The sequence below is a fragment of the Pterocles gutturalis genome, unplaced genomic scaffold (genome assembly GCF_000699245.1).
Source record: "Pterocles gutturalis isolate BGI_N339 unplaced genomic scaffold, ASM69924v1 scaffold16764, whole genome shotgun sequence".
Taxonomy (NCBI): domain Eukaryota; kingdom Metazoa; phylum Chordata; class Aves; order Pterocliformes; family Pteroclidae; genus Pterocles; species Pterocles gutturalis.
In genome coordinates this window covers 8,223-31,539 of record NW_010128577.1, presented here as the reverse complement: position 1 = coordinate 31,539, position 23,317 = coordinate 8,223, and the positions used below count along the sequence as shown (strand labels likewise).

General features: G+C 36.0%; 1 protein-coding gene across 1 annotated transcript in view; it reads right to left on the bottom strand.

The window, feature by feature from the left end:
• The window catches only part of LOC104466306 (protocadherin-11 X-linked-like), a 33,976-nt gene extending 11,124 nt beyond the window's left edge, over positions 1-22,852 (bottom strand). The window contains exon 1 of the mRNA XM_010079682.1: positions 22,267-22,852. Coding sequence (XP_010077984.1) covers positions 22,267-22,806 — 540 coding nt within the window. The 5' untranslated portion in view covers positions 22,807-22,852. The remainder of the gene's footprint in view (positions 1-22,266) is intronic.
• Positions 22,853-23,317: the final 465 nt, after the last annotated feature.

The window sequence follows — 23,317 nt, the reverse complement described above, 5'->3', positions numbered from 1 at the left end:
AAAAAAAAAAAAAAAAAAGGCAACAGAAGCTCAAAGAAAAAAAAAAAACAAACCTGTCAGCTATCTTTTACTTCTTTATTTGTACACAAGTTGACAGATGGGCACTGATTATTCTGTCATTAGATCCCCCAACTACAACAAACACTGCATATAGACTTTGAATACATGCAGCTATACATACACATACACATTTCTAACTGTAACTATCATGTATCTGAAAGATACTTTTCATTACAGAATATGAGTTTGCTGTAAAATATAGAACTTCGAGTCCCCATCACTGGCAGTAAATTACTGAAGAAAGAGAAAGAACACAAAGATCTCCACCAAGTTAATAATTAACACTTCAGTAATTTTCTAGAGAAAAATATTATCCAAGAGTATTTCTTGCTAATCATTACAGGTTTATACATCTTTTTAAAGCATAAAAAAACAGAGTTACATAAAATTATACCTTCTCCTAATTCAAGCAAGCCCATCTCACATTGCTTAAAGGATAAGGTTAGATGTGACATTATGTGGCATTTTAACAAAAGTATTTTCTGAAAACAGACAGTTTTCCCATTCTAAACACTCCAAAAAATGATAAAACATTCAAGATTACAAATTCTCTCCTTTATGAGCAAAGAAATGGAGAGTCAAAAATCCTGAGAGAAACATGAAGAAAAACCTTCAGAATTAAGTTCTTGATGTTGAAGTAAATGGCTCTATCAAAAAACCACAGTGAAGCAAAAATTTCCATTAGGGTCAGAGTGTGATTTGGACTGAACTGTACCTCACATTATCCCAGTGATCTGAAGGATTCATTCATACTAGGAAGGGTATGAATCCATGGGAAAAGCGTAATAGATAATTAACATTTATATAGTACCTTTTCCCATTAAAATGACTGACTGGTAAAGATCATCTGCTACTTTATTATCTCTACCACCACAGAAGGATGACAGCGCTAAATAAAAAAAGGCTGACTTTTTTAATCTAAAAAGATAGTTTAAGCAATGTAACCTAACTATTTAAGCCAAAACAATGTTATGCCCATCTCAGAGCCACGACTGGCTTTAAGAGATTCCAGCCCTTATCACAAAATTCTTTACTGGGCAATAAGCAACTCTGTTACCTTTTTCCATTCTCATAACATCCTTTTCAGTGGATTCATGCACACAGTAGTCTCTGAAATCATGACATTGGTATTCTTGTTGAGCACTCCTTACTGCATATTTACCTGTTCGTTTGTAATGGATCCAAATGTCCTTTTCGGAGCTGTTTTGGGCTGTCATGTAAATAAGAAATTAGAGAGTTTTTAAAAAATTGTAACATTTAGGTAGATTAAGAAATACATAATCAATGACAAAAGGACATTTAATGTGATAAGCTAGAAGAGCTTCTAGTGTTATCAACAGGACTGTGTGTGACAAAGTGCCCTTAAACTCTACACATAACTTCCCTCTAGACATACATATTGCAGTATCACAGTATCTCAGCACAGGATTTTGGTAAATCCTTGGGGTATTGACTACCTGGAAATTGTAATGAACGTTCTTTCAGGCCACAAACTTGTAATGTGGGCTTCATTGCTGAGTGGAATGGGAAAAAAGACCGGCTTCTGGTTAACACTTAGAACAGTGGCATGGTCTGCTGCGTTCAAAACATCTCATTAACTTAAACTTGCAGACCAGGAAGCTGATAGAATGTAGTAATTTCTCAAAGAAATAGGGAAGGGAAGGGAAAGAATATTGTGCTAAATAACCATATAAAAACGACTGTTTGTGATATAAAGTACCCTGAAACTAAGTCTATTAGTGATTATTTCTTAAAACATTAAAAACCATCTAATTGCATATAACAACTGCACATTGTTAACTGACAAAGAACATATCAACATTGTCCTCACTCTTCAGTCATGAAGCATATTCTGAACCTTTAGAGAAAGACACGGAAGCAAAGACAGCTCATCATTTACAACTACACCTACAACTTCACCCTATACTTATTAATACTTATCTTCATGCACTGTAAACGACAAACATATCATAGGGTGTTTGTTCTTTAGTTCAACTAAATCTTAAAAGTCAAGGGCTATGTAACATGCATATAATAAACTTTTACTAATGTTCTACATTAATGCACTTCATTGCAACAAGCTACAAGTGCACACCTATTTATCGCATGTCAACAATCCTCTTAAAATCAGCTTGGTTTATTATTTCTGAAATTCTTCTTCTGCCTGAAATCTAAAATAAGCAGATTTAGAGTAACTAAATTCAAGCAGCCCATATACAGCAATATTGTGAAATAAAATTAGCAAAATCTTAAAAAAAAAGGGGAAAAAAAAGAGAAAAATATCAGCTTCCCATTACAAAGCAACTCAGTAATCCATTAAAGTAATTACTTAACAATAAAACCTTTCCTTGAAATGCAATCTTGTGTCCAAAGGAACCTACAATCTTTTCAGAAAGACCAGAAAATAATGCATGTTTGTTAACTGCTAGTTATTCCAGATGTGGCAACACAGAAAACCTTTGCAGGCCTCCTGCAAAATTACAAGATAGGTCCCAGCCACTGTTTCCTTGTCTGTTTTGGTCAAGGTGGAACTGCTCTTTAACTGTAGTGTTACATTAGCCAAGGAAACAGTAGCACAATTTCAATTCCCAATGCAGAAAACTGGACAAGGGTTATATAGTGTGCAGCATTTTTAATAAAAGCTGAAAATTAAACTTGAATTTTTCTTTCAAAAGTGATACTTTGAATGTGTAAATGTGAATTCCCAAAGCCAAGCCAAAGGCTTAAATACAAAACATTCTACATGATCGGCAGTACTAGATCTAAGTTCCTACAATAGGTGCATATTAGTACACTCAGATCCATAATATCATGTTGTAGCTCTAATAAAGGTCCCTTGTCTGCTGTTACGTACATAGTGTGCAATTCACACGTTCATGCATTCTAAAAGATTAAAATTTGTTGGACAGCTGTCCTGTTTAGAGACTGCACAGTCACTACCCACGTCACACATCACATCATACAGCTTACAACCCAAAGTTACTTGAAAAATATGTTATTAATGTAGACGGTCACCTTATGAACTGAGTGATGGTACATCAAAGGAGAAAAATAAAATTACGACGGTAAGAAATTCTTATAATGCAAAACTCTGTACACACTAAGTTGCTTACATATTTGAAACACTAGCTCTTTGTTTAAACAACTAGAGAGTTTTAATTTGCAGGCCAATATTCCTATGAGATTTGTTTGGTTTATGGTTTTATGGCTGTATCACTCTGTTTCACATGGTTTCCTTTGAGGCAAGCCAAAGCTTAGCTCTGAATAAACTGAACTTACAGGTTCAAATCCACAGCAAAAGTAGGACTTGGAAACTTCCAATCATGCATGAACATAAAGTGAATTTTTTTCATTCAGAATCCTAATTAGCTCCATCTGTACACAAAAGTTAAGGATGTCATTTATTAGCAATGTCTATATCATAACTTGCTATAATTTCCCCTCCAGTTATAAGAGCTTCTATAAACGTAATGCACTAAGATTTCCTCTCCATATATGCAGCCATACATACAACCTTAGTCATCCTATATAATAATAAACTATTTCATGCCGGAAAGAAACAGTAAAAAAGTATAATATGGAATGAAGCAGCAGACAACCAATGCACTTAATATTGATTTTCTGAGAAAAAAAAAAAAAAAAAAAGGGCCAGGAAGTATACCTAAACATTAAATTACTTCCTTGGAAATCTGAATTTGATGTTACTACATGAAGACTGAAACAGTTCTAACAATTACATCACTTGAGCCTCCTTAATCCTTTCAGATGATTTGTTCCTTTCTGCAGAGTTCATTTCAATCTTGTCATATTCTGAACTTTCTCAACTATTTTTTCTAAGATAGGTAGACGTAAGACAGACATTTTCTTCTAATACTATTTTTTCATCCTCTTCAATTCTTGGCATCCGATTCTCAGAATGTATTTATTAGCTCATGTTCACTTTCATTAAGGAGAAAGAATCAGAAATAGTGAATATTATATTTTTAATATATTGACCTTTTTTGCTGCCCATATTCGACCTGTCTACACCTAAAGCAAGCCTGAACCTCCATACCCAAAATGTGTTAATATTTTTAAACTACAATCTTTAGAAGGGAGAGAACATGGAGAGCTAGAAAGTAGGAACACGCACACTTAACCGCCCTCTGCTGAAATCAGGCCCTAATAACACTTTAAGAACGCATCAGCTTTCAAGAGTGAAAAAAACGAAACAAACCCCAAACACACAAACAAAACCACAAAACTTTTCTTTCAATAAAAATTCACTTCATATACCTCTACAACCTAGGACAGGAGTAATGGTGTATCCACATTACTGCATTAACATTATATAAAATTATCAAGCAATTGTTTGCAAAAAAGTGGCAGCAGGAACTGGGCTGTCACTTGATCAGTCTTGTACAATGTACTGTAGACTTATATATTTCAGCAAAATAAGCAGCTGCACCACAAAACTTTAAGGAATTTATCCTCGCAATACTACTATATAAATAGTTGTACCACTATCTAAAGGTGGGAAACTGAAGTACAGAGACATTTTATCATTTGTCCAAGGTTTGTAGTTTGTCTGAAAGAACCAGACACTTCTGAATTACCAGTTATGTTTTAAACTAAATTTTAAAACCTTAACTTTAGAACCTTAACGTTGGAATTTTAAACTTTAAATGAATGTTCTTTCATTTAGAAACACTCTTCCCAAAAAAAGAAAAGCCAGTAGGTGCAGGTAAGGCAATCAGGAAAGTTACCTCCCCTCTTAATCACTTGCATTGCACTTGTTCAGAAATATTCACAGACATCCTACTGAACAGGAAACTACATTTTCAACACACCCAAAGGTATTCAGATTAAGGCATTAAATATGCTTGAGCTTGGCTCCGAATTCTCATGTTTCCACAGCTAGATAAAGTTCCAGATACCTGACTTGTCCTCCAGTACGTTCTCCATTTTTGGAGTCACACCACAGATACATAACGAAGAAAAAAGTTAGGATTTATATCAGGCAACAATATATTCAACATGTGAATTTTGATATTTGCATCATATATGTGTGACAATTATATATTTGCTCAGATTTCTAGTTGAGAACAGAAACAGGAATAGAAGCAAGTATCCCTGAGAAAGAGAAATAAGTGCGTGCATGTTCTAGTGATGTAATTCTGTAATGCATCACTGCGCTTGTGGAGGTAACAGCCAACAGTTCTGTATCACTGTTCAGAACAGCTCCTAAATCAAAACCTCATTTTGCTTCAACAGCCAAACAAAGTATCTTAGGCTCCTAATCACACATTTCAGAGCTCCCAGATGAATGCTGACTGGGTGCTGGAGCAGTGTGAACCTGTAACATCCTCCTCTTCGCTACCTGCACTATAACCAGATCAGTACTTTCAGGTAGAAGGAGATTAAAACTGACAGCCACTTTTATACAAGAAAATAGAAACAACCAAGACATTTCTGAAAATTCCTTCACCCTAAAGCAGGGTTGTCCAGTATCCTCAGCTTCCATTAATTTCAACAGGAACTGGGGTGATGGACATATATGGATTTGGCTTGTGACAAATGGAAAAAAAAACCCCAAAAATAACATAGACAGCAAACCTTTGTCAGGATTTGTTAAAAAGGAGTACAAATATTTGCAAACCAATGTTCATTAATTTAAATGGATTGTTCTTATCTCAGTCCCTCTTATCCACACACACACACACAATTTTAGCTAAGACGCATGCTTTCTTTAAATATATGGCATCTTCATTAAGACAAATCCATATCCTAATCCCTGATACTGTAGTTTTTCGAGAGACAATCTCTCTCTCTCTCTCTCTCTCACACACACACCCCCCCCCTCTCTTCAGGTATCTTAACATCCAGAAACAGAAAAAAAAAAAAAACAACTGTTCCCCGGATTAAAATCACAAGGACATTCTTTCACATTCAGAGACCATACTTTAATGTGCGTGTATCACTGCTTTATGAATTTTGACCTTAAAAATCCACAGTCTGAATGCAGAAAATTCACAATTTGAGTTGGCAAAAACGTAACAGAATGAAAAAACCTAATGTAATAAGAGTTCTCTTCTTTCATTTTGAATAGTCTTCCCCCAGCTTTCACAAACAGGCTTTAGGAATTGTGGGCCTGCCACAAATTCTGCTGAAATGACCATGAGAGTAAGCCTCTCCCAAGACCTCTAACTCTTTGAAGGGTTTTGCAAAACTTAAGAGAAAGTTTCTGTGAGACATTTAACTACTGCAGGATCATTTTTGCTCTTGAAAGAAATGCAGCTATGTTTTTCCAAATAATGCAAACTTATCTTTTTGGTATATTTGCTGAGAAAATAACAGTAGAACTACCATATTAAAGCATAAAAATATGTGACATAAGTGCAAGATGCCACTTCACTACACATTGGAAGATAATAGCTAACACTGCAATTTCAGAGTAACAAATCAGAGATGGTTGTGGAGAGGTACAGATTGCCATTAAGTACCAACAATACTTCCAGAGAGACTGCATTCTAAAACTCATTAAATAAGAAGTCTTTTCACCACGCTGATGAGGGAATATAGGGGATAAACAAAAAAAGATGTGTTTTGTGGTGCTGGATTTATAAGGAAGACAACTTGTCTTTTTCCTCCTCCAGTGTTACTGACTCCTATTTATCTGAATTGGTAGAACAAAGGCAAGATAAAACAGAAGAAATATTTCCTTACTGTAAGGCAGTAATTTGACTCTGAAAGTCAATTCTGAAAAGAAATCTTGAGCTACCTGTGTGCATTGAAAGTTCCAGTACATAAACTGTCACAACTTTCTAGTTAACAAGCTATATTCCTAAAAACAGCTTCCCTCTGAGTTGTTTGGGATCAAAAATCTTCAAAGCATATTTGATACAAGCTTTTATATAGGTATTCTCAAGAATATATTCCTTACTAAAAAACAAAAATACGATTCAAATTTTACTCTAACTGAATACACGTGCTATTTCTCAGACTTAAAATCAGTGACGAAATCGATACAGTTGATTTGCAAAGCAGAAAATAAAGAATAGAATGGCATGCTTACCAGGGGAAACACCAAACTCTCATCATTCCATTCCAGTTTTTCTGCTCAGTTTTTGTTCACTCTTTATTTTCCCTAGTAGCTGTTCAGTCTTGAATACACACTATAAATTTTGGCTAATGGGCAGGGGTTTTTCCAACAGCAAAAAAAAGTGAAAAAAAACAAAGAATCATAGAACATGATAAGCCAACATTTAAGCATGACGAACACCAGCTTCAGAAGGTAAATATAACATCTATCTCCTGTTGCAAAGATCTGGATTTGTCCCACCAGGTAATATGACTCCTCCAATAAATTGCAAAGTATTTATCCCCTGAGGCTGAGACAAGCTCTCCCACAATTAATGGGAAAAACTGCATAGAGTGGTTAATCCTAGTAGTAAAGTGAATGATGGGGTGTATCTGCAGAGGAAAGCTAATACCAGAACAAACAAAATAGCTGAAGTGCTATTTAGCAATAGGACTGATCTCACACAAATTGGACTATTCCAGAAAAAGCAAATTAAGCAGTTAGTTGAATCCATTTCTGCCCAGTAACAATTCACCTAATCCAAGTCAGAGAAAAAGCAAGCTTTCCCAGGTCTGGATCCACTCCAAGTTCTTTTCTGAGGTTAATTCAACCAGTGTCCTAAAACAGATGTTTCCAAATAACGGTACACATATTGTTTATATAAAACTTTGTAACACGCACACAGAAATTGGACCTGTAACATCTTCTTTAGTGGAAAATATCAACAACTTTTGGGCAACCAACATGATTTCAACCACCAATTTCAGCGTGGCAAACAAGAACTGAGAACTTGCCCTAGATTCTTACTAACTACTCCTCTATGATAATAAACTCAGCCACAGAATTAATCTCACTTTGAAACACCTGCTAACAAAGAGAGCATCTCTCAGCCACAAACAGGTTAGAACTAGGAAAATGGCTGTTAGAAACCCCCAATCTGGGGATGATAACATGATCTGAATAATTCAATGCAAAGTTTAGCCTTCATATTCTACTAACATGATGTAAACAACTGAATCTACCCACACAAAATTATTAAAATAAACAATCCAGCAAAAAAATGTTAACTTACATCCACCAACTGGGAAACTGACCATTAGCAAGGAAAAGGAAACACACCACAAACAATTTAACTTAAATACTATAAAAATTTTTAACTTGGACACAAAGACTCAATCTATGGTGTGGTTGTTAACACTTTGCCCATATTCCAAATCCTCAAATTTTACCATTTACAATTTTTACTAAATAGTTTCAAAACCCAACTGGACAAACTGCATATATAAAAAAAAAATCCATATAATACCAGAACCACAACTTCTGGACTAGAAATCTAAGCGCCTCAAATTTGTGGACGCTCAGGAATATCTTGGGAAAACAGGCTTGTGCTGTTCTTACAGTCTCTCCTAAGTATCTGATATGAAGTGCTAAAGATAGGATACACGATCAGATGAAACTCACGTTCATCCAGCAAGGCCATTTTGGGTCAGGACACTATCGTTCACATCACTTAGCCATAAGGAAACTGAGGCACTGGAAGGAAAAGTGACTCATTCACTACTCTGCAGACCAGTAACAAAACCACAATGACCCAAATCTCACAGTTCAGTGAGCTTCAAAGATCACATCATCAGAGCACAGAATACATGTGTTACAGAAAACAACCTAAAAGCACAAATACTACTGGTTTAGATACCATTACAAAACGGGAACAGGATTTCCAGTCAATTGTACCCTTTTAGAAAACTGCCTCAGCAGTTTGAAATAAGACATCACTATTTCTCATACAGCACTACTCTAGCTAACACAAAACTTTTTCATTTATTTTTGTTCATTTATTCTCTCCAGAAGTTAGCAGAAAGAATGATGATAAAACTGATCCTTTATAGGAGTCAGAAACATTGTAAAAAATCATCCTGCCACAAATACACCACAGTACCAGAAGACAGACCATTGGAATGGTTTGTGTCCTTTCTGTATTGATTCAGGCTCTTTAGAACAATTCTTAATGTTTATTTTTCCCTTCATTATGATGATGATGCACACACACTTTTGCCTTGTAGGACCCCACCCTCACAAGCAACCTCGAAAGCAAAAACCACCATAGAGACAAAACAGATTCTACTGCTGTCATTGTTTAGCACTTAGCAGAACCAATTGGGCTGGCAGAGAGAACTACTCGAGACTTTGAAAAGGGAGACATGGAAAAAACCCATAAAATTAATGTAAAATCTTACAGAGAACAAGGTAATCTGTAAACATAAGGAACTGATTCATGTTCTGGTATTTCATAGCAAGTACCTTGGACATTGATCTTGGATTAATATTTCATTTACGTGAAAAACTAAGTGCAACACGAATGGAAAGCAGGAAAGTTCTATCAAACTTTCACAGTCTATTTGTAAGACTGACTTTCAAATTATGGTATTCACACTTTGTGTGGGTTTCCAAACAAAGGACAACTCATCAATGGAAAATAATACTATCTAACTGCCAGAACACTATTTTTGAGGTTATAGGGGAAACAGGACGGGGAACAAAACAGAAGCTACTACGTTGTTTATACCTTTAAATGTCCAACAACAAATAGGTTTGAAAAGTCCCTAAGGGAAATGAGGAGGAAAACTATATGGCTGGAGTTAAAACAAAGAGGAAAAAGTAACCTCAAAGGGAAAAAGCCATATAATATCCCATTCTGAAAAGCACAGAGGAGCAACCCGACTCAAAAGAAAAAAAAAAAAAAAAGAAACACCACAGAAAATGTCAATTTGCTTCAAAAAGGGGAAAAAAATCACAATTATTTGACTTTGGAACATCAGCAATAACCAAAGCAATAATGCACATCACAATAATAAAGCCAACAATTATAGCACAATGTGAGGAAAAAAATGTATTTCAGTACTGACAGCTGCTGACTCAGAATTCATTCCTTTTACCAATGTTTCTTTTTGTTTCTTTAAAATGGTCTGAAATGCTCTTTGCTACATGTCCCAGCTTCAAAAGCTCTACAGGACCTCAGTGTTCAGACCAATTGTATTTCTGGGCTAGGGAATATAAAACACTTTGTAATAAAGCTTTCTTTTAAGAATAAAATAACCATACTAATGCAGTCAAGTGTCACGATCCATAGTTGACACTTGATTTAAATGCATTCTTTGTTAGCTAAAAGAAGATAATTCTGGACTTACCCTTTTCTCTTCCCCATACTTTCTCTTGTTTGGAAGAAAAATATCACATACAATGTATTTGGGCGGGGGGATTATTTAAATCTCTCACTAACATCCAATATTAGCAAGCTAAAAGCAAAATTAAAATCAAGAACACATTATTATTGTAAAAGGTTCTTTAATACATTAATTGTGTATTTTATGATGAGTAAACCCAGGAAAAAAACAAAAATACCTCTCCTGTTTTCAGAACATATCTTAACCATTTGAAATCTTCATCCTTCCCAAAAGCAGAGATCATAGAAAACTGAGTTGGACAACAGAAAAATCTGAAAGTTTTGTGATTATCATGCACCTTTTCCTTCTTTTCTTTATTGAATGTTTTGAAAATAGTATTTTTCTTATCATCTCATATGTATTCATTAACAACTTGAAATTTTTAATAATAATAATTGGCAAAATTTTAGGATTTGCATGCAGTCTGCTTGAAACCCAATTCAAGGTTTCTCATTATAATCATCCAAAATACAAGTAAAATACGTATTGCTGCTTCCATTACAATAACTAAAAGCAGCAGACAAAAAATAATCCTCACAAAGTTGTTCTGAAACCAGAATTACTATGGATCCAAAAATCTTTTACATTTTCTGTGGCAATAAAGAGTCCAATTAGTAAATTTTCTTCTAGAACTTGTGTTAATTATTTTTAATTTGGCCAGAAAAAATGGTCTTTAAACTTAATACGTTTCATGCTTGGACAGTGACAGCTCTTGCCGCCTTTAGCAATAAGGTTCTTATTCAGGAATAAAAGAGTTTAGTGATAAACTCTTTAATTAAGAAAATTACCAAATAAGTAAAAAATCCTGTTGAATACGTTGGTGATGACTATTACATCAGGCAGAAAACCAAAGACAGTTTCACTAACATAATTAATATATAAATGGTCTGAAATTCAGAAACTTATGTCAGGTCATTCTTTAAAGATAAAACAGGGACTAAAGAGAAACATCTTTGTTTATAGATACTGACACCAAATATAGAAAAATAATGTACCAGCACAATGGCAGTAAGGTCTCAGGGTATTCTGAGACAGTAGTAAAGATTATGGGTGCAGCATAATTTGTCCTAAGTGCACTGTTAGCCACCTGCCACAATAAAAGATGTCTCATACATAAAATTGCTAAACACACATGTAGTCTAAGCCACAACTATTTCTTGTACTGCATCTTGGAAAAAGTTCCCAGAAGGGGTAATTTGTTAGCGCTGCTCTCACCTATCAGATTCAGGAAAAGATAACAGTCAGAAACCTGAAGGCCATATTTCATCCTGAAGTATGTTGGGGGTCCCTGATTTATGCAAAGCAGGTAGGACATGAGTTTTGAACAGCACAGGGAAGAGACACAAGGAAATCAGGTGACTTATCACAGAGACAAGAACAGGCTTAAACACTTCTCATTGGACGGCGGCAAGATCAGCGTGTCCTGACATCCTGACAGCTGTATTCGGTAGCTTCAAAAAAAAAAAAAAAAAAAAAAAAAAAACCCAACAAAAAACAACAGAAACAACAGCTATCAATGAAGCAAGTTACAAATACAACTCCAGGAACAGTGTATTAAATTATCTGTTTAGGAACCTACCAGTAAATGCAGCAGGAAAGACAAGCAGACATTTATGAAATGGCAATTGATGACTGCATGGGGATTCCCAGGCTTACCAGTGAAAACCACAGTAATCCAGTGTGGTGCGACATAAACCCGTTACCATCTTTAAATACAGCAAACACCTTATTGTAGTAAAGCTCCGCAATTACAAGTGAGCAAACAACTCCTACCTTGTAACAACGCACAGGTTATGGAAGTATAAAACAAGAGCAAATGGGAACATGAGATGAAATCTGAGGCCCTTGAAATTCTTGCAAGTTGTCTGAAAATCATCATCAAGTCATGAAAACTTGGCAGAGATCTGCTAATCCTCACTCTTCTCTATCCTTGCACTTTTCATCACACTGTAAAGCACCAAGAGCATCTTAAAACATTAGGAAAGCACGCAGAGATGTCATCCTCTTCACCTGAGTACTTCAGTGGCAAATTTGGGGTTCATTTCTATATACAATTTGCAATTTTTTTCTTATATTAAAAACTGTATATGTGGGATAAACAACGATCAGGAGCTGCTTTTATAATTTATTAAAGCATTTACTTCTTAAAAGCACTGAAATTTATATAATTTCAGACTGTGAAGGTATTGCTTTTTCAAAGACTGAATTTCCATGTTAGATTGACTTCGGCATTAACTTTCAGAGATATCTTTCTAGAGAATTTTTTTCATCTGCTCTTATAAAATGTTTAGCCAATAATTTTTGCAACTGGTGGGGAAAAAAAAAAATCTCATCTTCAATGATCCTTCAGGACTTTTTGAAATATTTTTAACTGTCTACATTCACATGCTTCATAAACCCTCACAAGTCTCAAACTGTCTTAAGCCAGACTTATTTTGAGCTACTAACATTTGTTTCTTTCCTCCCAAGTAGCTCATACTGTATAGCTATCGAAAACCAAAAAAGCATATTAAAAAAACCCCGCCTTCCAGGTAACCATCATCAGCATCTAAACCTACAAAAAAGTTTTCAGTATACTGTCACTTATGTGAAACCTTCAAAGACCTTCAGAAAGTTCAGTTAAGGAGAGAGTTTACTTTAAAACTTGTACCACACAAATAACATATGGAAAATACTATTTCTGCCATACATTTTTACACCCGTAGTCAATTCAGATACTGCCAACTTTAAAAATTTCAGCCATCGGTAAAGATTGTCAAGATATTCATAAGAACAAAATTATGTCAAGTTTGGAAAAATCAGTTGAATATGAAATACAAGTTAACGGATTTTGAACATGACATATAAAGTTTTTCTATAAATTTGCCTCTGAGGTGCATTACATTGCCTTGTACCATAAACATAAAAATTCACCATTCGCATGAGGATACTTCAGTGTAACTGCTTAAGAATACAACACATATTTTGTAACTTTGCTTGTTATTGAGTATTTGCAGTTCCAATATAATGCATATATGCAAACCAAACTATAATTTTATTGAGATACGTGGGGGTTTTGTTACTGCTTTTATTGTGGTTTACTCTTGAGAGCATCATAGATTGTGTAAGTGATGATTTCTATCCATATAAATGAAACGGAAGTTTTTACTCGATGTATTTTGGAAAAATATTAATTTCTGAGTGTTGTCTATATACTTGGTTCCAAGAGGGCTACGTAAACAAATCCCGAGTCTACTATGCTCAGAAAGCATCACCACATGTGTGTTAACAAGCATACTGATCTGTCTGGACATCAGCAAAAGATAATATTCATATAAGATAGATGAAGTGAAGATCTGCATTTGACAGATTTGTGCCTTCCAGCTTGAGTCTATCATCCTTCTCACACAGAGACATGCTAAGTTCTATATTATTGTTTCATGACAGCTAGTGTGAAAATCAGAGCCCTGAATGCAAAAAGATACACCAACTTGTCCCTCACCCTAACTCAATGAACTTACCATGCCTGGAAGCAAGACTTTCTCCTCCAGTCTTCAGTCAGTCGCCCAAAGGGATGTCAGGATAATGGAACCTGACAGTTTTACAGTAATAATGCCATAAACCACCCTAAAGGAACCTTGTATCTACCAACAAGAACCAATTACCTTGACTCTTGACTTACTACCACCAGTCAGGAGTAGAGTTTTATCTACTTAGAGACACTAACTCATAGCTGTAAGAACGCAGATATTTTCCACATTAAAAAATCAGACACAGTGACTTTTTCAAAACAATGTCCATAGATGATCGATCACTTATCTGTCCAGATCTCTATAGATAAATTACTATTGAGTAATATTTGTATTCTACTACAAGACCTTCTCATAAGAACCATACACCTTGGTATTTTGGATAGCAAGAAAAAAATGGGTAAATGAGTGGGGGGGGGGCTTTGTAAAAAGGGGGATGTTGAACTACATCATAAAATAATGAAAATAGCCCTATGATGCCAAGATGATGTACAAAGATTTTGAAGTAAGTGGGCTAGGTAATGGAATTTTTTTTTTCTTTTAAATTCCTTATCTTCCTGAAGTTAAGTAACTGCAAAACAGTGAGAAGCAAATATACTTCACTAGATGTCCATGGATAATCATAGGTGTAAGGGATAAGAATTCTACCTACAAATATTTATAATTCCTCCCTCCGTCCACCTTCCAAGCTCTCCTGCACTTACTAACAGAAAATAAGATCAAAATGGTAGTTATTTGTGCCTTTCCTATATTTGCAGGGGAGCTGTCAAAGATTTTAGTATGTCTCTTAGCACTCATAAGCATCCCACAAGTTTCTGTATCTCATTTTACAGCTTATTTCAGCTCATGTCATGTTATCCATGAATCCAAAACTACCTGACCTAGACAAGAGAAATGGTGGTAGGGAGCCAGTTACTCCTTCATCTAAACTGAAAGCTGGGTAAACTCTATTCTGTTTTATTTGAACTATTACTCATTAATTCAACATATCATTTATATCATAAGGAAACCAGTAACAAGAAAATTCTCAACATCTTTGATATTAGGATTTACTATAAGAACTTTTACAATTTGCCATATTAACAGATTTTTTCCCCCCCTCTTCTCTCAAGAACAACATATGGGGTTACCTAAACATGTGCTGTCAAGTCATCTAACGCGTTCTTTAAAGCATTTACCAAATATTTGCTCTGCACACCTAAATCTTCATGGGATAGGCTCACTACAAGTTTCTTTCGTGGGAAGGTACTGGGGTAAAAGTTGTGCAGGGCTAGCTAGGTTGGTATACACATAAAAACAAGACAGAAATACAGGAGGAGGGGACTGTTGCATTAAACAAGTTCAGAAACAAACAACACTAACTAAACCACACAATCAGTGGGAAGTGTTATTTATTTGTGAATAATTTTAGACTGTCAAGCTCAATCTTTCAAAGAATTGAGTCTTTTTACTAACACTTGCACTTCAACCTCTACAAACTTATATATTAAAGAAAACAAAGTAAGCTTTATGAATAGCATCTATTCATAAAATGGGCCACTGCAGCAAGTAATATTTTTAAGTCTCCAAGGGACTGCTGAAATTCTTGTCACTGCAGGTGGTAATCATCCACGTTTCAGAGGAAAAGACAAGGAGAGGGAACCACACACGGGAAAAAACTGAAGCTATGTTGTAACATTAAACAAATACACTGATCTTCTAGCAGTAACAGACAAAGATGTTTCAGTTCTGACCTATTCCCCACTGCCACTGTGGACTTAGGCTGTCTTTTGAACGACGCTGAGTACTTTTTTTTCCTGACTGTCCTAGAAAACCTCTCTTCTAAAGGGCAGCTAAAAGTTACCTTAGAACGACTACTCTCCATATTTATTAAATTGCAGGCACGAGAGGGTGACCTCAGAGCTTGACTGGAATGCAGCTCCAAAACAAAAAAAAATCCTAAATCTATTTTTGAGCTCCCTAAATCTATTACCTTCCCCATCTATGCTGGCACATGAAATGGAAAAGAAGATGCAGTACTGTTCTGCAAATATATGAAGCATAATCTATATGAGCCATTACAATGAAGATGGAAGTTAACCTGTCCTGCAAAGTTATGCTGAATGAAATTGCTATGCTAATTCGGTCAAGGAACTGTGAAGCAAGAAAAACAAGCCACCCTCCCATACAAGCAGAAAGTGGAAATTAAACAAAAAACGCCAACCTTCAAATGCTTTTTTAACATACATCTTATTTTCACCTTGTACATAAGCACTGTCAAATCTAGGATTTGTTTTAACAAAACCATTATCTCTCAGGTTTAGGTTCCAATACCTAAATACTATTGTTACCTGGTACATCAGTATGTGTGTAATTGATATTTGTTTTAGTGTCTGTGAATCTTGAAATATCACTGACCAATTAGCCCTTCTCTAGTGACAAGAAAGAAAACTGAAAAGTTATTGTTCTTGTCTTATCAGGAAGTCACGAAATGTCCTATCTGAATCACATATTTTCCTGAGTATATATATGAGTCTGTAAAATTAAAATGTTTAGGATCTTGAATAGCCATCTTTTACAATTCAGCCATAGGTCCCTTACACAATTAGTAGACAGGGTTGCTAATAAAAAAGAAATTAGAAAGTGCAAAAATATTTTGGTACAGGTGGGTTACCATAAATTTACAAAGGATTTTAGATAACAGGAGAGTAATGAAGTTGGAATTTACTTAATCTTATTATTGTCTAACTGCAATATTCAGTAAGACCTGACAATATTAATAAATGTCAGTTACATGTAGAAAAAGCTTGATCTCGGCAGTTTTTTCACAGAAGGCAGATGTTGATAACAATCACCCCCAGGCTTTCTGTGACCTATTTAAAGGGCCAATATAACACTTAATTGTCCTCTCATGCTGCTGAAGCCTACACAGAAGAACCATCCACATTAGTTTCAATATGATTATCTGTGGGATGCTCCCTCCTTCTAACATGTTTTGAGAGTACAAGTGAGGGATGCTGCTTCAGCTTCCACTTAAAGAAATGGAAGCATATAAAAAGGACAGAAAGGAGAGGTTCAAGCAGCTGATGCCTGGGACAGTGAAGATGATCTGGTGAACACCTGTATTAAAAAAAAATGTAAGTCAGTGTCACCGTACACTGAGTTTGCAAGGATGGGATGTTAACTGTGCTTCCTTCCTTTCTCTCTAAATACTGAACCAATCAGATAGCATTGGTGTAACATTAAGACACAAACAGGCCATAGAAAAGTTTTGTTTGTCCTCTACTGTTAGTGCTTTTGACTATCAAATTTGTATCACTGCTTATGATATGATTATCAACAATGATTTCATGATTTAACTACAAATCCAGTCTTACTCTATAATTTTGATTTAACTACCTTCCTAGCTTTCATTTTAGATAAAAACACATCTCCTTCCATTCTTGATTTTCACTGTGACATGTTACTTGGTCCAGAACTCGTGTGAGGCTCAGAAATAACCTAGTTGCAAGAGCAGGCTTGCAATCTGATGAAGATTTGTGATCTCCATCTTCCACAGGTCATGGAATTGATAAACCATATCAGGAAGAAGGGGAAAGCTTCTATTGAAAGATACCACAAGAGATCGTTTACAGTAGCAAAAGGTAACTCTCCTCATCAGAGGCAAAACTGACATGTTGTGAGACTAAGAATCTATTGTCGGATTACAGAGGTATGAACTGACAGCTACAAAAAGATGATTATATTATACTACAAATAATGCACCATCTGCTTCTGATGGTAAGTAAATACAGAAAAATTACTGTAATAGATAAGAGTAATGGAACTGTAACAGTAACACCAATCTAATTTCCCCCAAACTGACACAGATTAGAGCAACAACCTATTAGCACACAGGATTAACTCAGAGAAGAAAATGCTCTGCTCCTGTAAGAGCAGGGCTATGCTTTCACTCCAGCCCACTGCTTAACTAAGTATTGTTGTGCCTATGCAGCATCTAGTGTACATGGTACACCTAGCTGACAGGAAATGCTAAGTAATCAATAATATCCATTTAATTTAAGACATGCACTTATACAAATCCTTTTGAAAGCACAAATATGTCTCTCCATTACAGTCCTCTGAGCTGGAATTCTAATCAAAACCTCCTCTGAAACAGCTCCCCTTTTTATCATTTGGAAGAACTAACATTTCACAATGAAATCTTCATAGTCAATCTTCACCTGTAAATCCTACATGTATTAATCAGATTATACTAAATATTAGCTTGCCTTGAACTCAAATAAGTGTACTGAAATAGTGTAATCAACAGCATGTAAATATTTTTAACTCTGTAGTGGTACTGCCAGACACAACATACATTTTACATCAGCATGTAAACAATGTAAATGGCCTAAAGAGATGATCAAAGACCTGTAGGCTTAGCTGCCTACCAGGGTGAAACCAGAACATTAGTGTTTGTAGATTCATCCTTAATCAGAAATCACTGCCTATTAACATTTCAATTAAAATTTGCTCTTGCATCCTGACGTTTTAACATACTACTTCTGTTCATGAACACCCATCTCTCTTTTTCCCTATCATTCCCAGTTCATACTTTAAGTAGTTATCTCAACTGAGATAAAACCATTGTTTTTCTATCTGGACATTTCTTTCTCACTATCGGTCTTAGCTGCCCCTTCTATCACCTCCTAATATCAGTATTATGCCATCTTTTGGTCCAGGCCAGATTTGGAGATATTTCTAATTCTAAATGCTTCTGCTTTTATTTTTAAATCGTATCTAATTAAGTTCTCCCTCCCTAGCCTTGTTTGTATAAACACTGTTCACCATTTGTCATCTGAACCCTTAATGTCATCCTATTCATGGTCAGCTTCAGGCATCTCAGCAGAGAAACACGACCTTTTATAAAGCTACACACAGCAAGTTCTTTGGGTAACAGCAAGATGCCTTGCATGGCTGTTTCCTGGAAACCCTCTTTTATATGAAAAAAAAGAAAGAAAAAAAAAAACCCACAAACCACAACCAACCAACCAAAAAAAAAACCTAAGAAGAAAACCTCATGTAATCTTAAAGCATCACTTTTTTTTAAATAATTCAATATTTGTAAACTTCTACCAGAGCAACTCTCAGTCAATTACTACTGCTGCTTCATTGGGTGTCTGGGACATTTTTCTTTGGAAATTATTGCAACTCATTTTCTAACTAAGGAAATGGTAAATACAACTCAAAAGTTATCCAAAAGACATGTTTGGACCTTCCTTTAAAAAAAAAAAAAAGTTTAAAACATTGCTTTCCCTAGAAAGTCTCCCAGAACTTGTTCTCCACATAACTCCTAAGTAAATCTTACAAGAAGAAACGCAGAGGTTACACAAAACTCGTCTTGTTTAGAGTTCATGCATTTCAGATGTATAGTTGAATCACAGACATCTGGAAAGTTTTCAAGTTTTTTGTGTTTTTTTTTTAAGAAATTGTTATGGCAAAAATCTCATCTTCTGGCAAAACAGGCCTGGCTTCACACAGACAATAAGCACATTTTAGCTATACTTTATAAAAAGTTAAATATAACTGAAGAACTTTCTCTTCATTGCACAGCTTGTCAATCTGCTATTACTTTCCTTAAAATATAGAGCAACACATTTCACTCTGTTGCTGCACGCATGCTAGAGCATCAGCCTTTGTGCTTCTACAAAGCGACTTGCATATCTTATCATCTCCCACTCCTCTGCCATCCTCCAAGCATGCTGCCCTGCCCATCATCTTCATATCTGGTGCTTCCCAAAGTTCCCCACAACACTGTCATATCAGCCCTGCTAGACTCATCCTGTTCACAACGCAAGACAGTTTCATATGCTGCAGTTTCCCCACTTTTCTGTATGCTGCTTATAAAAGGTCAACGCACATCACAGGTCGAAGACATCAGTATCTTCTGAGCATACCCCAAAAACCAGCACAGGATAATGCACGTGAGAAGACCGTTTTGGGAGAAAAGGCAAGCAAGACCATCCTTGTGCACCTGACACCCTCCCTTTTAGTATTTCAGTGCTTCCCAGAAAAGAGTTCTGAGGCACTATCACTCTTACCTTCCTTTATCATCTCCCTGTTCTTCCCCAGGGACAGATGGATCTTCATATACACCACAATCCCTGTCTGCTCACCAGAATCCTTCATTTCTACTACTTTTTCTCCCTCTTCTTACACATCACTTTTGGTATTAACATTGTAAAAACTGACAGTGGAATAATACCTGGACATTACTATTCAAACTGCGTCCAGCTGTCATGAACTGCTTTTTGGTTTTACAGGCACTTTCCAAGGTACGTGGAACTGCTGGCTTATTTAAAGGCAGTGGATCCACAACTCAAAAAGTACCTGACCAACAGGCATTCAAGAGAAAAATGTAATTAATTAATTTAGGAGATCTGGATGTGATTTTACAAATGATTTTGGTTGTGGCACATCTAGCACAAGAATGCAGAACTCCCAGTCCATACCAGTGTGTGTTCATTCACACCACCTTTCTTTCCCTTATGTAGCAAAAGCAGTTTTTCAGAGACACCTGAATAAACACATAACTGGTTTTCTTTTTATTTATATTTTTTCACTAATTCAAATACCATTTTTTTTTAAGGTTATTTGCACATCTCTCAGTGAAACCTGCATCTCTGGCACACCATCTCATCTCACATTAGATCTTCAGGCATGGTCTTACACCCTACACTACTTTTGGTACAGAGCTGTGGCTCCTATGTCAGTTGAGCTCTCACTTGTGTGATACAAACATGCCATCGTTCTGCGGATCTGTTACATTCTGTTTCTGAACACACAGTCCAAAAATAGACTCTCAAAACAAGACTGCTATTGTGGTGATCTGAACTGTTGCTCACTCAATCTCAGGGACTCACGATTTTGCTGGTTTCTCCCCCCCGCCCCTTTCCTAGAATTAACAGCACATTTCTCTCAGATACATTAACTTTCTCTATTCAGACTATGTATTATTTTGCCACATTTTGTCTGTATCCCTGCCTCCATTATTATTTTCTATTCCTACTGTTATTTCTTTCATATGTTGTTATTCATTAACCAGATCCTCAAATAAACAAGACTACATCCTACTGCATGCTTCTGGTTAGCAATCAAACAAAAAGCGAAACCACCACACGTGTAGATCTGCCTGCTCTCAGTATAACACAGGAATTTGAAAGTTTTAAACAGCTTACTACAAAGACCTCAAACCTTCTAGCAAGTTCTTGAAAAGTTTTAAATTCCTAGGCTACACTGAGAGCATACAGACATACGTGGTTTGTTGGTTTTTTAGACAGCTAACCAGAAGTGTCCATTGGCATGCAGTTTTCTAAAAAAGATTTATGTCTTTGTCACTAATTAGGACCCACACTGCCACAACTACTTCAGGTTGTATGCAATTTAAAAGAGCTAAAATAAGGCAGCACTTTATTTTTATTGAATTGTTAGTAAGTACTGACAACAGTGAACACCAGCTATCACGTCCATCAAGCAATATATTGGCCTGTATAGTCTGTATCCTTCCAGTCAGTAATGAGTGCCAGATTGGTTGCTGAGCAAACTACCCAATAGTTCTTTATTCCAAAACAAGGTAAGTGAAGACCTTGTCAGCTTCCTACATCATAACCCAACAGTTTTAGGATAAGTTCTTTTCTTGTTCTAAACGCTCCACTTAAGTAAAGTCAAAAGAAAGTAATACTTTATTTAGCAATCACAGACTCTAACACAACACGTTTACATGTTATTCTTTTGTTCCCTAATGGCAGTTCTCCTGTTATTTGCTAGGAAGAGTAAAACAAGTAAGACTATGAAATATCTGCTCTTACAAGGCCAATGGCACTGCTATCCTTGCATTCATTCATCTCTTGGACCTTCTCCTGCCCAGACATTACGCCTGCCCAAACATTACAAAGCTCCTCAGACAAATGGACTCTTTCATTCCGGAATAGCTCATCAGTTACAGATAAGCACCACATCACATAAGCTTCTGGGCTAAATTCTACTGCTCAAATCTAACAGTCATGCAAGAGAGAGACATAAATCAAATGCAAAACACTGTTTCACTTGGTGCCGTCATGTTGGTGGCAATAAGAACAAATATTGAATGGTCTAAAAAGACTTAGCCAAAGTGTACACACACTTTGAATGCTGGTGTAGAGTTCATGAAGACATGCATGTTTCATCTTACTGTTACACAGACAGACATACACATAAACACCTTTCCACAAAGTGAAGGTATAATACACTAGAATGGACTCAGGGGTACAGATTAACATTTTAAGACAGGTATCTGCAGTGTTCCACTTCTGTGGTACACAGCTTCGTATTTCTAATGGGTTGATAAGGACCGGCAACCTTTGTGGGAAGACAGTAACGCAGACAGTAACATAGCAGAATGGAAGAAACCCACCTTAAGCAGTTCATAATGTTGAATACCATTCACACCAATGTCTGGATCGATGGCAGATGGGACAGAATAGCGAGAATTAATTGCTGTGTTTTCAGGGATAGAGATGTTAATAACTGTTGAGGGGAAAAGGGGGGCGTTGTCATTTATATCCTCTATTAGGAATCTGATCTTGACCAGTCTGAAAACTTCATCAGGCAAAACAGCAACCTCCACCTCATAAAAGCAGCGATTCTCAGTAAAGATGCCAGAGCACAGTTTCTCTCGGTCTATGCGGTTTGCAGTTGTGAATATCTCACCAGTGTTCTCCTCCACCCGTACTAGTGGTACATCCCCAGTCTTATACACGAGCTTGAACTGTAGTGGAGAGGAAAGGGGCACATCTGGGTCCAGCGTTAGGTTAAGATCCTTGAGTAAATTGCCAATGAGGACATTTTCAGGCAGTTCTTCCCGCACGGTATAATTCTTCTCCTGTGCGCCAGATTGAAATACAATACAGGCTAATAAGACTGCCAAGAGGTAGGTTCCAGACAGCAAGTCCATCTCCAGAATGACTAATGAGTATTTGTGTAGAACACCAAGAATAGCTGGAAAAAGGAAAAGAAAGAAAAATTCTTTAAAAATTACAGAATATTGTGTTCATAAAGTGATGGAGACATGAAAGGAGTACCTTTCCTATAACAAATAACCTGAACTGTTTGAAAACCACATTAGTAAAGTGACAAATTTGACTTAACAATCCTTCATAAAATGTACAAAATTTCTTGCACAATTTATTACTTACAACTGTTTAGTAAACACTGAGGTAAGAATCTTAGAACTGGACCACAGTGAATGAACAAATAAATGTAAAAATATAACTTCCAGCATGAGATTTTCCTTGGCTCCTTAAGAAAACCTCTTCCTTTGAACCCCCTGCCACATTATCCTCATTTTTTTTTTTTGTCTCCAAAGAAAAAAGTAGGTAAGAAGCTTGCAAGCAACCATCTATTGGGAATGAGATCTTTTTATACCTATTGCTCCAAGATGGGAAACCAAGAACATTTGTCTTAAT